Source organism: Pempheris klunzingeri, chromosome 15 (genome assembly GCF_042242105.1).
Source record: "Pempheris klunzingeri isolate RE-2024b chromosome 15, fPemKlu1.hap1, whole genome shotgun sequence".
Classification (NCBI taxonomy): domain Eukaryota; kingdom Metazoa; phylum Chordata; class Actinopteri; order Acropomatiformes; family Pempheridae; genus Pempheris; species Pempheris klunzingeri.
In genome coordinates this window covers 12,410,306-12,428,876 of record NC_092026.1, presented here as the reverse complement: position 1 = coordinate 12,428,876, position 18,571 = coordinate 12,410,306, and the positions used below count along the sequence as shown (strand labels likewise).

Here is an 18,571-nt window from a genome sequence, read left to right as displayed (position 1 = left end):
AGGTTTGGGGAGGTTTGCGATTGTGGATGTTTCCTTCTTTTAACTATTTATCAATCTTTCTTTTCGGATATTGAACCAAACTTCCAGCATCTGTTCACATCACTCCAGGAATGACAGTTTTTGAGGCATGATACTGGGATGGGGGAGGTTGACTGTTTGTAACCATTTAAAACTCTGAAAAGTATACAGTAATTCTAGCTGCTCTGTGTAGTCATGAATGTTTTTGTTACTGGGTCAAAAAAATTTCATCAAACAAACAAGTAAACAGTAAACACGGGTTATACAGGAACTTCTCAATAAACAAAATAGATAAATATAACATGTCTGAAAAGGAGTAAGAAGAAGTATACACTAATATGATCATACCCCTTTTCTATAACAAATATTTATCATAAATATTTACTTTAGGGTAAGTCAAATATAATGTATTAATTATCTTAATGTTTACCCTTTTTACACATACATAACCATTGTACGGGTGCCCATCCAGCATGTCACAACACTCACAGAAAGAAAACAACATATACCAATATATAAATACAACATAAATTCCAACCACAACATCATCATCAATGAATGTCACAGTCCCGAGAGACAAGGCTTCATCCCTGCACATCTCAAAAACATTTTTTTTTTACATCCTTTTGCACTGATTCATATTTGTACTTTGCTTAAATCCTTAATCTAAACCCATTCCACAAATTGAAACACACAAATTCTTCAGAGTATGTTTTTATTTTGCATTTTTGAGCTAAATGCTAACATCAGCATGTTAACATACTCAGTTTTGAGCTGACTGACTGAGATATTTCAGTCTGGACCAAAGCGGTGGACCAGCCGACCAGCTGACAAACAGTCTTTACCGCTGACTGTTTTTATACCTAAAAAACAGAAAAGTTGACAGAAACAGTACTGAAGGTCTGAACGGAATTTGAGAGAGCTACAGTGTTTTCAGTAGGTGGTAGTAACACAATGCAACACCACATCACACAGGACAAAAATAGAGTAAGTAGGACGAGGTGACATTTCTATTCAAACGTGAATTCTTTGGTACATCATTTTTCCTATGATACGGCAGCAAGTGCTCATCCCATTCATTCAAATTCCAAATATATCCAAACCCCTTATTCGTAGTCCATCCGTGCGCCACAACTAGTAATAATCCTTTTAACTAAGCCACATCAAATCTCTCACAATGCTAATCCGTTAGGCATGATGGTCCACGGCAGTCCTCCATCTGTAAACACTTCTAACTGTGCTCTGGCATGCATAATTAAATTGTGACGGTAATTTGTTGTATTGCTGGGCTTGGCAATGACTTAACTATTCATGCGCTGAGGGTTCACACTTATTCATAAAAGGGTGGGACATGGCAGCACAGTGCATTATGTACGAGACAAGCGTGACGCGTTTGAGGATGAGGGAAAAAGAAAATTACAGCATGCAAAATTAAGAAGTCTGTTTCACTGTGCAAAACACTTGAATGAAACATACATAATAAACATATATGGATACAACAGATAGTTGGATGGATGAGACAGCAAGATATTATCATAGTAAATAAAGTAAAGGGTCATTATAAAGAAATCGCAAAACAGGCAGATTGGTGTTATGTATTTAGATTGTGTTTATATCATCATCTACATTTTATAACTAGATTTTCTTGTTTAGTACCGTAAGCAGCAATAGCATAAGTGTAATGATGTACTCTAAGCTGTGCTGATACAAAAGAAAGAAAAAAAAACACAATAATACCTAAATAACAAATCAGGCAGTGTGTCAGTGTCCGTAACGGTCCATGTAACCACTAAAAAAACAAGTCATAAGAGTGTTTTCTGATCTGCCATCTCTGTGGTTAATGTCTGGTTAGGTTTAAAGGTCGAGGTTAAAAACACTCAGAGTTATGACTCATGTTAGAAAACATTGCGGTCATAGCTACAAGAAAACCCACGTTGAATGACAGTACAATGACGTCAGTGTCAAAATCACCATTTTTGTGATTAATACGTCCACCTCTTGTCTCCCTGCGAGGTGCTGTGGCGGTACAGCAATGTCACACTACCACGTAGAAAGGACAGGAGTTACTCTCATGTCTGCGAGAGGAAAAAAAAACATTGAGGTTATTTTTCTATTGAGGACGGTTGAAGGCGACTTAGTGAAAGACGCATTCCTCAATTCCTCACATTCCTACCATGTGCCACCTTTGGAAAATGTGCTTTACAAATGGTATTAGTTCATTTGATACAAGGTTCTTGATTAAAAATTAATCCAAGTGGCGACCAACACAGGTGAATGTGCCTTTAGATGTTCTTGTTAGCCACATGTTCTCACATGATCTGCCCACTCTGCAGTGGGCAGATCTTAACATCGGCTAATATCTATTGTATTGATACTGAATCACAACACTTATTTTAAGGTCAGCTAAGGAAGTTATGTTATCAGCAGGCAAGCTGCTGCAATACTGAAAAAAATAAGTGAATGTTTTTGTTATATTTTAAAGCACTGCTTGTGGTTCTTTTTACTTCTAGGTTATCACACTAAATGGCTCGTGCAGGCTTCGCTGCTGCACTCTGAAGTCTCAAATAAAGTTGAATGTATGTGAAATGTTGAATGAAAATAACAAAACGATATATTAAATTCAAAAGCACAGTCTTACTTTGTTTTTGCTGTGCTGAAAACGTATTAAATTGCAACACCTGTGAACCGTATTGAATCAAACTATGAAATTTGTGAGGCGTGAACAAACACAAAACCCGCTAACCCTCACACCCAAATCAGCCGGTGCTGCTTCGCTCTGTCGGACCTCACTCCTCTAATAAAAAGGTCTCGACTTTTTAATGTGGTGGCGTAAATGCCTCCCAGGCTTAGGCTCATATCACATCATATACCTATAGATGGAGATATTGATAAATCCTGCAAGCCTGTTGGGGGTTATATAAGCAGTGCACTGCAGTTTTTACCTCAGACAGACATTTTCTGCATGAAACACATCCAGACGGCACTCAGTAGTTATTGTGGGAGCTTTACATTCCAAAGCGGCTGCATATTACAGAAGCAGCCCTCTGCACAGCTAATGAATATATGCAAAGCATTGTGAATGAACGCTTATTTCAAGGCACAGCAATTCCCCTGCTGAAAACACTGAGATCCACCTACTTAGACACATTAAAAGCTAACCTCACAGGGTGGTGAATATGACAAAACGTCGGCCCACTCAAAGTATTCATCGTCTCTCTACAGTAACTGTTAACTGCATGTCAGCACAGAGGATTCAGCTGATGTGATTGATCTGAGCACGAGTGTTATCGTTTGCTTCTCTCCTGCTAGTGTTGTGGCAATGTGCCACCTCTTTAAGATCATGCTAATCAAACCAGGTTAAGGTCAGTGTATAAGTGTGTGTGTGTGTGTGTGTGTGTGTGTGTGTGTTTCGCAGGGGCATATATTAGAGTTTTATGCATATTACAGTTTGAGTGGTTTTCTGTCATACAACGCCTGTGGCTACACTGTAATGTGATGTGATGTGTGTGTACTCTACATTACCATGTCAAAGCACTAAACAAACCTCTGACATTACAAAGGATTTACTCTGCCTAATTTAACCAGACAGAGAGTTTACAATCATGCTAGCAGCTCTGTGAGGCTGTACTTTGTGTGTTACAGTGCTCTGAGCTGAATCCTGACCTCGCAATGCTAATATGCTGATGGTAACAGAAGAACAATGTTTATTATGTTCTATATCTTAGCTTAGTGTGTTAGCATGCTAACATTTGTTAGTTAGGTCTAACGCAAAGTACAGCCGAGGCTGATGGAAATAGCATTATGACCCTAGATGAAGAGTCCGAGGATTCATCCTGAGGGTGGCATTAATGTCTGTATTAAATTCTATTGCAATGCATCCAAAAGTTCTTGAGACATTTTAGTCTGAACCCAGTGGTGCCATCCACTGAGGCTTTAAATTTTCAAAATGTAGCAAAATAAACAGACATGAAACACATTTATTAACATGATCTGACTGAGAAAAAAGTGAATAAGCCATTATCTACACGCATGGCTTCCTGAGATTTTATGGTTTGATGAATATTGCTGCTGCTGGGTGACCGAAAACTTGCGTCATTTTTCTTTTCTGTCTAAACACAACCATCAGCTGTTAATAACCAGCCTAATACACTAATCCCGTCCCACTGCCCCCTCACAGTAACAGAGGAGTGATTTGGGGAAGCCTTGTCAAAGCATGACAGGCAGTAGGAGTACGGATAACCTAATTTTTACATGGTTTTATTTTTAAGAAAAATATATTTCAGATTATAGCCTTCAAACTGTGTATTGTCCAGAATAAACACAGCAGTTTTAAGGTTGACGGTAATATTTCTGATCCCACAAAATTGCGTACACTAATATCACTGCAATTAAGTACTGAGGAGGAAAAACTCCCTGCTAGAACTTTCAGTGCTACATAACTAATCAACTAAAACTTCCAGAGGATTCTTTGCCCGGCACCAGTGATTACTCTCATCCCTGATTTGTGGCCTAATTAATGAAGTCAACAACGGCCAGCTTCAACATCAACACAAAATCTCCTCAACATCAGCACCAACTCGATAGACTAATCAAGACAGCTAAAGATCAGCTAATTTAGTTATATAATCAGGGGGGAAAGTGCTTCAATATTAAAAGATACAGTGTGTGTCACCGTGATTATGATAGATGCTCAGTGTTTCTGACAACACATTAGATTACTGTAAACAAACTGCAGAGCAGCTCTTCCTCCTCTCTGCCCGTCTCATCCTGCCAAACATTTTCGGCACATTTGGACAGAGTGAAACTTGCTAGAACCCAAATTAACTGTGGTTATTATCACTGTGTATTCAGGTGACCACCCTCCATGATCAGTCCAAACTTTCCAGCCACATCAATACGAGTCTTTTCCTAACATACTCCCAATGATAAGCACTAAATCGGGATTTAGTTTCCTCAGAGTTGTGCACTGCATTGTTGGATTTTTAGCAAAAAGTTGTGCATTAACATGGGAAACTTTGAGGGCACTATATTTAGGACATTCAAAGAGCTGAGAGTAAATATAGTGTGCTAGAATAGGGAGTGATGTCACGCAACCCCAGAGTCACACTGTTCTCTTTTTGGAAATGGGAAACACTGTAGAAAATGCTATGGGTAATACACTGAAGATTCACATCCAGACGCTTTAGAAACCCCCTGCCCCCCAAGGGAATGCGTAGATTATATCATGTGCCATCTGTGTACAGAAATTAAATAGAGGTATCGCAAAATAATTTTTTCTTTTAATCCAATTCATTTGATATGTACAAAACTATACAAAACAGTCACAGTTTACTGCCAGATGTTACTGATTAAGAGGGGATAACACAATAAGAAATCTACTGTCAAAGGGAGAGAACTGAGCGTGCTCAAAGATGCCAGTATGCAGGCAAATGTGTTTAATTTTGGAGTGTAATGTTAATGTAGACACTATTGTCTCTACTGGCATTGCCACAGGAAACGGAGAAGCTACTACTGCAGATGTATTATGCAATATGGAACCAGTACTTAGCAACTGAGTGCCTTTAGATGGCCACAAAAACTGACATCATGGTCAACGCAATGTTTGAATCGACTGCTATTAACTGTATCCGACTCACAGAAAGCAGGAAGGATCTCAGAGGTTGTGGTTGGCAGACGACCAGCTGCCCTTACTGACCCGAGTACTGGTGATTCACCAGGTCCAACCAATTATCCTGTCCTCTCTTTCTTTTCAAGATATACAGTCAGCCTAACCTGCATGTAGTAAAATCTGCCACATTACATTATAGGTCACTCAAATCATCAAATATTGCTCCCATTTTCTCCATGACCAATCAGATAAACTTCCTGCATTGACAAGTAGACGGATGATCCCACATGGATGTCAGCAAATCCCTTTGATCTGTTCATGCAATCACACACATTTGCACATTTACACAAACGCTCAAAGAAAGCCAGTGTCACATATGACCACTTCATATAGTATTCGTATTGAACTGCATTTCCCTCACGACATCTACTAACACTCAGTGGGCTCAAAGGACTACAGACCTTTTGTATCTAAAGCAATCTCTGTTATCATTTTCACGGCGAGGATATATGCAAATCTACCAAGCTGTTTTGTGTTTCAAGGTGGTTCTGAGGTGCAAAATACCAAATTTCAAAAACAAATGCACATGAAAGAAATGATAACAAAACGAAAAAACAAAAAGCGCAAGCAAACACATTACAGCGAATTTAAACTAGAGGACACAGAGGCACAAAACAAGATATCTGATTGGATGTCGCTCTTAGAGAACCAAAAGTAGAAAATAGGGAGCACTTTTTCTTGTGTGAACCTACAATGGTCGTGTATTTGTGGGTACCAACTTGGTTCCATCTGTCCTGCCTCAGGGATTTATTACAAAAAGGCATATTTCTTTTTGTTTTCTATTCATTATTGCTGGTTAGCACAACTCCCTACACACTAGCAGATCACCTGTATCTCCCTTTTGTGACATGTTGTGTAGCAGGAGGCTGGTTTTTTCTCCAGATTCCTAATCATGTCACTTCTTTCTTTTCCACTTCTATTGGTTAACAGAAAACAAAAGGCAATGACAATGAAACAAACAAAACGTAGCAAAAATGCACTGGGCTGATCAGGCGACGCCTGAATTCGTCTGGCTGACATAGACCCTGCTTTTCTTTTATCTGGCTACCCTAACCTCACTCTGCATGGGCTGCTGCTGCTTAGCAACCAATCAAAACAGCCATAGCCATCTACGCCAGGAGTCACACTTCATAAGAGTGTTTGGGCGATGTACCGTATGAATGAGTTAGAAACTGCCTGCAGACCAGCCAGACTGTGTGCTGCCTTCACTGCACCCTGCCACACTGGTAATATCTATGGAAATGTCATTCCCATCGTCTATCGCAGCTGCATTTTCTACTCTTTTTTTTATTTGTTTTGTGAAATATAATCTGTTTTATTTATTTGTTGCTGCGAATGTTTTACATTGACGGGACACACTAGTTGTTTTTGTTGTGAAATTTGAGGGAGAAGTCAGGTGAGAAAGAAACGAGAGATTGACCGGTGTGTGTGTGTGTGTGTGTGTGTGTGTTCATGTGTGAGAGAAAAAAACAACAGTGTGTTGCCAGATGACAGCAGTGTGGAGGCAGTGTGTTTTGTCATTTATCATTTGGAGAGCTTGCTTGTTAGAGCACACACATCTTAATAGTCACTCTGAACCGGGAGAACCGAGATGAGAGGAGGCGTTTTATTACCCCGTCAAGACTACAAAACACACTCAGCATACAGTATAATGTGAGAGCTTCTGGCACACATACAGCGCTAACAACACGTTTAGGATCCACACACCTACACACAGAAACAGATACGAACACATCCTCTTGTGGATAAAACAGAGACACATAAACAATATGCACATGCACACATGTATGTGTTGTTGCAAACATGTAAACACACACAAGCAAGCACACTTTGTATTTGACAAACAAGCATATGGTTGCGGAAATGCAGCCACACACACACAACTATACTGTCTTTTTTTTATGAATTCCTAGGTGGCATTTTTGCACATTTTTGTACATTAGCCAAAAGCCAATTCTGGACGCGAGCCGTGGAAGCATAGCAGCAAAGATGGATATCTGGTTTATCACACATTTTAATAATAAGGATTAAATAATACTGATGTACTTATGTATTTCTATATGCTGGTATCCACTTGTGGTAAGAGGTGCACAGAAAATGACCAATACAGTACCAAAAACTCCTTCAAAACATAATAATTTACATAATTTATAAGTGCCTTCTAAAACTGTTGCATGGCACAGCTGGAAAATAAATACATTTTACGATGTGACAATGCAGTGGTTAATGTCTGGTTAGGTTTAAGCCCAAACACAACTTGGTTAGTTTTAGGGTAGCATCATGAACTTTGTTAAGCGTTGTTGTCACGGCAACAATAATTAATACTTGGTTTGGGAACAATATTGGCCATGCTTGTTCCCAAAACTTTTCCATACATGATTTGTTGCTTTTGGCTCCCATCATATTTACTACAGCGACTACAGGGTTTTGGCACTTGAACGTAAACATGCTGTTTTGGGGCACTTACTGAAATGTCTGAAATGTATTATTATTATTATGTCTGATGCTGTCGTTCTTCTTGGGAGGACAGTTTCACACACAAACAACATGATGTGTGGCAAATGCATTCAGCATACAGCATCATTCACAAATAAAGTGAAGAAAACACACCAACAGACTAATTGATAAATCACATTCCTGCGTCACGCATTTTTAAAAAAAAAAATCATGTTTGTTCTGTGCTCCATTTGTCAGTCTTCAGCCGACATCAGCTAAATAATCAGCTTCATTCAAGCGACAATGACTCCAAAACAAGCCCTGAAGGTGTCCTTTCTAGCCTCATATCACATTTCCTGAACCCACACAGTGTTGGTGAAGGTCTAACTCTGCCTTCTGCCAAACACATCACCAGGGGTGATGAGGCTGCTGGGACAGTTGATACAGTATCACTGTGCAACATAGTGGCCCGACAGGAGGCGGTGGGATGGTCGAGGACGTGTCATTTCACCTTTTGTAACGGCTGAGTTCCAGCTCATATTTCACTGGATGAAAGCACGGACATTGCTAATGCTGCTTTTTTTATATCCAGTTTCTAAATGAGGACAGTGGAAAACTTTGTTGAGGCGATGATCTTTTCTCTAATAAATACAGAAAATAAAGAGAAAGACAGAAAAAGAAACACAGAAAGAAAGTAAAAAACAGGAACAGCCATACCCGGGGATTTAAAGGCAAGAAATATTTGAGAAAAGTTGTCTAGGAGCAATTATTTAAAATATATTGAATTAGATATTATATGAATTTAAAACTAGTCTACACCTGAAACCAGGCACCGTGCCTGAGAATTTTAAGCCCTGCAAAAACCAAAATATATCCAGATAGATAGGTGAAGAAATTAAATTATGCAGCCACACGTGGATGGAAACTCACACACGCAGCAGAATGGTCCTGTGGAAAGAAGTGAATGGCACTAAGGAAGGGAAGCAGAGCTATTTTAATGAAGTTATGGCAGCCATTATGTTGTCAAGAGCCCTTTGCCTCCATGGCCACGGCTGCGTCGGCTTCCTCGCTGTGTGGGAGTGCATAGCAATGTGTTTCTGAAGGGAACGACCTTGTTTATTGGCTTGATTGAAAGCAGTGAGGAAAATAGGCTGTTTTCCTCTCTTACCAGACTGATGCAATTTCCTTGCCTAATAAACACAGCGATAGGTGAGGAAACACTGACGTAAGAAATTAAGTCTTAGCTTTTTTATTTGAGCTCACCTTAGGGTTATTTTGCTTAATTAATCCCAAGTATGGTTTATTTTAAGCACAAACTATGAACTGTTGTAGGCTCTGCTTTGGTTTGAGCTGTCCAGTAATATGTGAATATATACAGCAGTTTCTGGAAATAAAGCAGGAAAGACATACGGTATGAATGGGTCATGTTTATCAAATAACAAATGAGGCTACTACGATGAAGACTGTGCCAAAGCATGTTCACATAGTTGTACTGGTTATATATTAAACATGAACTAATGAGGAATATAGAATAAGCCTCTGAGGGTGCAATGATTCACTTTTGATTATGTAGTGATATGATATGTTGTTTTTCAGTTTTACAGTTCAAGATGCCTCTCTTTTGCAACCGTATCGCCAAACTAACACATCGATACAGAATAATGCCAGACTCCTTACGATTACAAATTCCTGCCTTCTACAACTTCCATGGGTGACAACTGCAGTATGGTTAAGGTAGCGACAGTTCCTGATTATGGGGAACGAAAAAAAGCAAATGTGGGCTGAAAGAGGACATCAATCTCCTGTAAGATCTCCATCCAGTCTCCATTCACGTTCTCTTACTCTCTGTCTGGCTACATAAGTTGCACACTACGTCCTGCATTGCCAGTGCTTTTTTGTTTCTACCGGTTATGAGTTCCAGTTGCAGTCTCTGATAATGATCATAATCAATTATTTCTTTGTAGGCACATGAACATTACTCAGCTTGTGTTTGCTGTTGGAGACATTCTCTTTCTTTGTAGGAAATATAATTTACAGGGAAGAAATCAATACTAATAAAGTCATGCAGTGCTCCACACTTCATCAGCCCACATGCTTGTTTTTCAATGTTGCCTTGTTTATAATTTTAGAAGAAATAGCTTTTCAAAATAAAAACACCAGCTGTTTTTAAAGGAATTATCTGGCATAAAAGCACAAACTGTGTTGCCAAACAACAAGCCATGTTAACTTAACCGATGGTTCTATAGACTCTCCTGATCCATAGTTCTTCAAGTTTTTCAAAGTCGAACCAAAATATAATGTACGAGTCTTTGGCTCCATTGGGTGAGCTAACAAAGGGCATTGTTCTCAACCTAAGCAGCCCCATTTAAACCGTCTATTAAAAATGTAGGAGAAAGGTTATAAAACATGCTGTGCCACAAATTCACTGTTCACTGAGCATTGGGAAGGTGAAGGTCTAAGCAGGAAAGGGGCCTCCATGGATTCAAACAGCTTTAAAAGAGGTTTTAACAGTATTTTTCACATTTTGCCAGGAGGGAGGGTGAAATGTGAAATGGTTCAGGCTCTCCTGATGGTTTCCCCCTCAGGGGACACATGTAAAGTTCAGGGTTACAAGGGACATGTCATTCCATTCAAATTACTCTCTGGCTATGAATAAAACAAGACTACTCCTCTCTGGTCCAAAAGTGGAAAAGTGGTCTGCAAAATATACAAATGTATGCGTAGGTTTCTATAAACTGTATGTACATGTGTGCAATTGTGCATTTTTTAAGGATGATGTTAATCAGTGTTGGGCAAGTTACTTGAAACATGTTATACAGATCTAACCATTTGTTGAAAGGGCAATTGCATTTCTTAACCAATTACTCAGAAAAGTGATTACTTCTCTATTTTTTCTTTATTTTTATCTTGCTCCGTTCAAGGTGCATTCCAACAATTATCTAATGAACATAATAAACTAGGTTGGCCCGCTGCAAACAGCACTCCCATCCTCACAGAGGATTCACACACAGTCAAACTCTGAAGTAAACGCAGCCGAGTGGCTGTGTACACAGCGTAGAAGACACCACACATAAATAGACAACTGTGCGGTTGCCAGAGGGCGTGTTCCCCTTGTTTTTAAGAAAGCTACCCACCTACAGCTGCTGAGGAAAGCAAACGTGTCCCATTTGTGACTACTTTCTATAGCTTTAAAGCAAAGTTCTCTATTATGTAGTCAATTATTGTTCCGAACCTCGCAGGAGTCACATTCTTCAGACAGTGAGTGAGCGAATGAGATACAAGCAGCCGAGATGAGATCTCTGAGTGAGATCTCAGACTGACGGGTGTGACGCTTCATGATAGATGAGCAGCTCAGTGATGCAGCGGTATCTCAGTATTGAGCTGCTGCTTCTACGTCACAGTACAGGAATTACAACTTCAAAGTGCCCGACCACAGACGTACGTTTGAGCTGCTCTGCTTGACCTGGAGCCACCTGGATGAGAATAAGGAACTCTAGACTTGATTACTTTTTTGTAGTTTTATAGTTATTTGAACAGTGAAAAGGTTGGGTGACAGCGGGCTGTAAAGTTCAATCCTGCAAGGACAGAGAGGTGGCAGAGACTGGAAGAGAAGAGGAAGGAAGATGACAATAAAACCAGGGAAGAAAAAGTGCAGGAGTTTCATCCTTTGACAATAAAACTCATGACAGAAAATGTAACATTTTACAACTAATAGTTAAGAGAAGCGGGAAATGAAACATCAAGGCAGAACACGAGGGAGAAAAGCTAAGGAAAAGCATGAACGAAAAAAGGACAAAAAACTTTAAACTAAGCATGATCAGCTTTCTGTAGGGGTAAAGTTACAGCTACAGTGGCACCCATTGTTGAGGAAATCCGACTCCGACATCTCTCCAGTATTTCAAATGCACTGACCATTACCTGTGAACGACCCCAGTTCACAGAGAGAAAGAGAGGAGAAATATTTCTGGTAGTTTGTTTGCAGTCATTAATATCAACAAAGTTTTCTAATTTCAGTCATTATGTTCATATGTTGCTGGATGAGGACGGCTCAGGTGCATCCTGCTCTCAGTCTAGCATCCGTAGTTTTGTACAATGTAAGAAGACAGTTAATTCTTGCTAATTACATTTGATTGGGAAAACCCCTGTAGAGCATCCAATTAAAACAAGGCCTGGAAAATAGCTTTTAACCTCCCACTGAGCTGCATGCGTGTGTGTGTGAGCACGCTCAAGCGTCCGCATGCCATGTGTGTAGGAGGAAGTGATTAATGGCAAGAATAAATAATAGGGTTGAAGCTCGAGAAGAATTCAAACACACAAACACACACACACAGGCGCCTGAGCATACAGTGGCTACGAGTAGAAAATTGCTTATTAAAAACTCCAGATCAAAAACACATTAAAGCTTGTGTCACCGTCCAATGCAGACTTGATGCAACACCTCCTTTTCATCTGAGGCTGGTCCCACATCAAATGATTCACAGGTAGCAGTGGCAAAAAGGCTTCGCTAAGGGAAAGAAAAGTCGGGTGCCTTCGAATGTAGACAAGTGAGAAAATTAAATATGCAAAACGTGCACAAATACAGGCGCTAAGTGGCATGAATAACCAGATAAAAAAGGCTTAAACAGGCAGCTACTCTGGACCGTTACGCGTCTTAAGTTGATGTTTCTCTAGAAATAAAAAGAGGGTAGGAAGTGACAGGAGAGGCGGCACATCAAATAATGAACTTTCCTAGCAATTAAGTTTATGTGAATATAATTTGCAACAGCTAGTATTGTGTTCTCTATTAAGGATTTCTATTGAGGAAATATTGTTAATTTAAGTATCTGGCAGGTTGCAAAATGTAGTTATTCAAATTATCAGTAAAACAACATTATACACTGTTGCCCATAAAGTTGGAATAATTGTTCAATACCCCCAATTTTGTTAAAGCCTGAATACACAGTTTGCAAAGGTTAATTGTGGTTTAAGTTTCACTGTGATATGTTTGGAAGAGTTTGATCAATAAAGTTGAGACGATATACACTTTATTTATCAAGAATAAACCACATTGTCACAATCATTTCATGAGAAGAGGTAAAAAACATTTTATTCCAACTTTATGGGCAACAGTGTACATATATATTTTTTTGCTCTCCTCCATAATAGCAGATCTTGCAAAACAACAGGTCTGTAACTATGGATTATTTTCAAGGTTCGGTTAAAGTGCCAGTTAATTTCTTGATTAAATGAAATGTTGAAAAAAAAAAAAAAAAAAAAAAAAAAAAAACTACAATATGATTTGGCTGTCCAAAACCCAGCCAAAGATATTCAGTCATAGAAGATAAAAAATACCAATAACGGCAATTATGTTTCTCACCACAGGGTAATTGGGAAAACAAATCAGCAGTATGTTAACATACTTTCTAGAAGAAAATGTTGAAATAACCCATAATAACAGATTCATTCATTTGTAGTTTTCAATTTACATTCCATATTCTCTACCATTGTACCTTTTAACCATTTTAAGATGTGGCTATTTAACATTTCTTTTGGCAATGTTTGTCAAAGCTTAGGCTAGATTTTTTGATGAACTGCTGATTTGCATATCCCACATGCCGGCTCACATATACAAACACACACACACACACACACTCGGCCAGGGTATAAACTGTGGATGCTAGCCACTCATACAGGCAGCACCTGTCAGCTGGTGTTCTGGGACAGCCAAGGGCTTGTTTGTTTGTTTCTCCCTGTCTCTCTTTCTGTGTGTGTGTGTGTGTACCTCTATCCAAGGTCTCTCCCTTTTTCCCTCAACACCCCCTCACCTCTCCACCTGCTGTTCCTTCCTTCACTCCATCCCGCCTCTCTGTCTGTCTCACTTCATACCAACCATCATACCACCATCCATTAGATCTCCCTCTCTCTCTTTCTCTGCACCTGTGACTGAAAAACAGACTCGCTCAGTCTTTCTCTGCCTTGCTGCTCATTACAGCCCCCAGGCAGCCACTCCATCACAGAGAAAAGGGAGAGATAAGCTACAAGAGTACACCTGTGCCTGGTATGAATGCCAAATCAAGAGTCACTGACAGCCAATTCCAGGCCAAATAATGGAATCAGCAAACCTCAGCTTCAGACAAATCAACGTGACAGCTTTATCTCACACTCCCAATTTCAAAGCACGTTACAAACCTCATTATCAAATGAGAAAAGCAATAGTGAAAAAAAAAAAAGATAGAAAGAAAAAAAAGAAAAAAGATGTTGACATAGCTACAATGGTGCTCGCAAGGGATTAAGTTTACAAAGCTCATTTACAGATAGAACAGGTGGGGGAAACATTTTAATTTTCTTCAGCAAACTGCTGCGGAGTGTGAGCTGACAAAAGGAATATAAATCTACTATACACCTACATGTAGCATTAATATAGCATAACATTTCTCAATTAATGATTGGAAGAAAGAAACAGACTTAACTTTGTGAATATAAATCTACATAACATCCAATACATATGTTAAATCAAATCAAAGGTTTATTTGTAAAAACCAAATCTCTCATGCTAAGCCCTAAATGGGCTTTTAGGTTGACAATATTAAATGGTTCACAACTCAGTCCAACTTCTGTAAGATGACGAGAAAAGATTTCCCCCTCAAAAAACACAGCACAGGAGCCAGAAAATAGGAATAACATCCAGAAAGAGAAGTTTCCGGACAGTGTGGGCACAATATGAGCTATAGGTGGAAAAGTTGCGATCACAAAATAGCAATTATAGAAATTAATGAGAAAAGGCAAATAAATTAATATTCTGTTTAAGTAACAAAACAGCTGACAGGTAATCTGTGTGAGATAACCAGAGCTATGTCTAGTCAAAACCATGAGCCTTTTCTTCATTGTTTATTATGAATTACAGACAACTAAACTAAAAAAAATAAATGTGCCAACCACGAACCACCATGTCCCTGGTTTGCATCCTACTAGAGCTCCACTCACCTTGTTTCCCAGTTTAACGATCACTGTGCTGTCAGCTGTCCAATAAAAAGGCATAAACTGGGAGCGTTCTTTTAAAAAGCAAAATGGTCACACGAAGTACACTGCAAGTTCATCTGGCTACCTGCTAGTTTGGAGTTTTAGTTCACAAAACTAAAATATGCATTTTCTTGCCCAGAGTTAGACGAGAACACCACCCTCATGTCTGTACGCCAAATATGAAGCAGCTGTCAGCGGCTGGTTAGCTTAGCTTAGCTTAGAGGTAGAATATAACAGGTTTAGTCACTGGTATCAGGATCACTTGTTTAGAGATCACCAGTCAAGGCTGCACTGGCTAATGAGAAATAAGGAGAGAGAGAGAGGGTGTGTGTGTGTGTGTGTGTGTGTGTGTGTGTGTGTGTGTGTGTGTGTGTGTGTGTGTGTGTGCATACATACAGTGTGAACGAGGTTGTGTCCACTATGTAATTATGGATTTAGTAAACCCAGGGCTTAGTGTGACTCAATCAACCTCTGAGTTGTTGGGTGGATAGATACTGATGATAATGTGATGTGTGTGTGTTCCTGTTTGTGTGTTTCCACGTGTGTATGTGTGCTACTGCCATATAATTCTTTATATCTATCTATCTGTATGTGTGTGTGTGTGTGTGTGTGTGTATAATGCCACTGCTAGGTACGTAGAAGGCTTTTCACTGATGAAGGCAATTCATTCCAAGCAAAAAAATAATAATTTCTCTCTCTGCACAATCTCATGACACAGGTATAGCGATGATGTCTGGATTATGGGATTTGTATCTCTCTAGTATCTCTAATGATTTCCTTTTTACTTTTCTTTCTTTTCCTTAAATTAAATTAATGATTGAACATGTTTGTGTGGGCTCAAGCAGGCAATGCAGATTGTTACAAACTGTAAAACATTCAATAAAAGACTGTGTACAGAACTGTACACACGATGCCTGCAACCTGTCTCCAATTTGCTCTAAGCATCTTAATTAATATAGTTATTTCACTTTCTGCTTGTTTCAGAAATGAAAGCACAAAAGAAATATTGTTAAAGCTTCACCTGTGCTGCCGTGTGCGTTTCTATAGTGTTTATGTGTCTAACTGCATGAATCTCTGCTAATAGCTCCGCTGTGAGTCTATAAGGTTGAAATACCACAGTGTACACCGTTGACATTAAATCCATTTTATGTTGCATGCTGACCCGGAAAAACAAAATTATGGCTCCACTTGCTCTCCCGCTAATTGGAGTAGGACTAGAGATGCATTTATTTACAGAATATAAAATGTACCCTCCAGCTTCGAGCTCCGATCAAGGGCTCATCTCTGTTATTCATTACACTAATCAATGGCGTGCAAATCCTCCGTTGTCAGGCATATAGTATGTACAGGCCATAACAACAAGTCGACTGGATAAACAAATCAAACAAATAGGTCATTAGAAAAAGAGATCAAGCAAGACAGAAAGTGATTAAAATAGAAAAACTTCATTTTAAGCTCAGTCATGCAGATCAAAAGCTTGTATATCATTTTTTACACTATAATAAGAGTTTACAGCATAAAGTAAGTGCAGGACATAGCCCAAACACATTGTACTCAAAGCACGAGACACAAAAGGAAAACCCTCTATGTTTCCTTTTGGATTTTAATTTGAACTGAAAAATATTATAGTCAAAATAGGGCTGGGCAGTAAGACAAAAATATGAATATTGATTTTAATTCTAACCACTTTAATTGATTTCTTTTCTGCAAAATGCAGAAAAACTAAACCACCATTTAAACATGCTTTTTATGACTTCATGAGAAAGACTGCTGAGCATGAATATTTAAAGACCTGCACCACCTGCAGGGTTGGCATAAGCATTAAGGAAAAAAAACATGTCATCTCATACAGCTGTGGACTGTCAGTGCTAAAGGCTTCAAGCTGAGCACAGATATCCATTTTAATATACGGTTACAGCAGAGACAGAGCAGAGAGATCTGATTCGCATCTGCTCCTGCCATTTGTGTTTCATCGGCGGAATGCTGAAGAGCTAGCGTTAGCTTTCTGGCTACATGGCAGGGACAGAGTGGATGAAGTAAAATGATAGCCAGAGCAAACTAGGCAAGTCTGAAACACCTGTCATAAGTTACTTTTTGACTCAAAATGATTGTTTTTTGCTGAAATAACTTCCCAATGTCGACATTTTACTGCTCTTGAAAAGCAAAAATTCTAATGAAGTCAATTAATTCAATACATGACTTATTATTAATAGCACTTGGAGATGTGGTGAAAGTGGAGGAGTGCCTATGAGTTTACTCACCGAGGCCGGGCGGGATCTCAGGGCACGGTGGCAGCGGTTTAGGAGAAGGTGTCTGATTGGTCTCGGGCTGCACACTTGGCATCAGCTGCTCGCCTGTGGCCAGATAGCTGGCCAACGTTGTGTTGGGCCGGGTGAGATTGTAATAGTAATAATGATGTCCGTTTCCTGCTGCTCCACTGACGTTATTCCTCGATCCGTTGCGGCCATTGTTGAAGCGGCTGAAGAGGTCAAAGCGCTGCGAGTAGACATCGAAGTACAGGATCATCATGATGAGGAAGTGGAGCAGGCAGAGCAGCAGGACGCCTTTACATATGCGCTCCAGAGTCCGGCCCAGCATCAGCCGGGTCATGGCCGAGGAAGATGACCGTCCTGCGACGGCCAGCCACGACAACGCTGGCACGGCTACAGGCATGCGCTCATCCTGGCGGCCATTAGGGAAATATCAGCTGCTGTTAGATCTCTGATGAGGACATGTGGTTACCTGACACCCGACTATCTGACTTCTGCAGGGGTCATGGGGTCATTAATGAGGATATGGAGGCTACACAGTCAGCTACACCTAAAGTCTGAGTTGCCACCTTGTTTCTGCTGCGTCCACAGATTCCCTGCATGACAAAAGTACTAAAATATTTGGGTGAGATGAACCTTGATCCAAGAACTTATGCTCATTCACTAATATATTAATGTTCAAGTAAGTACTAATGATAACCTCAGTGTAATCTCAGACATAAGGCCCCGACTTTGGATAAAACTTTGCTGATATGGGCATATGAGCATATGTTGAGTTAGTCAAAATCTCAGTATCAAGTTGCTGCTTCAGCCACGTGATATACCAATGTTAAAGGCAAGTCCGATGACTATAGCTTAAAACTTCCAATTGATACGTGATCCCAGTGATGGAGCACAACTGGAAGCTGCTGACAAACATTCATTAGTGTAGAGTAGAGGGTCAGCTGACATTTCAGTCAAGATTTCCTCGTCTTATGGCATCGAGTCAGTCAGACTCACAGAGTTGATTGGTGATCTCCGAAACACTGTCCTCTTTGCTGGTAGTCTTAAACCAGGAGAGTCTCAGGCACCTGAAGGAAAATGAAAGACAGAGGTGATTTAATTACACTAATTTATCAAATGTTTAACTAAAAGGACTAGCTGTGTGCAGTTAAACAGTGTTATTACACAGTTTTGTTGA

General features: G+C 39.6%; 1 protein-coding gene across 1 annotated transcript in view; it reads right to left on the bottom strand.

The window, feature by feature from the left end:
* Nucleotides 1–17,794, bottom strand: part of b4galt2 (UDP-Gal:betaGlcNAc beta 1,4- galactosyltransferase, polypeptide 2) — a 134,749-nt gene extending 116,955 nt beyond the window's left edge. The window contains exon 1 of the mRNA XM_070845154.1: nt 17,383–17,794. Within this exon, the coding sequence (XP_070701255.1) occupies nt 17,383–17,794 (412 nt within the window). The remainder of the gene's footprint in view (nt 1–17,382) is intronic.
* Between the last annotated feature and the right edge of the window lie 777 nt (nt 17,795–18,571).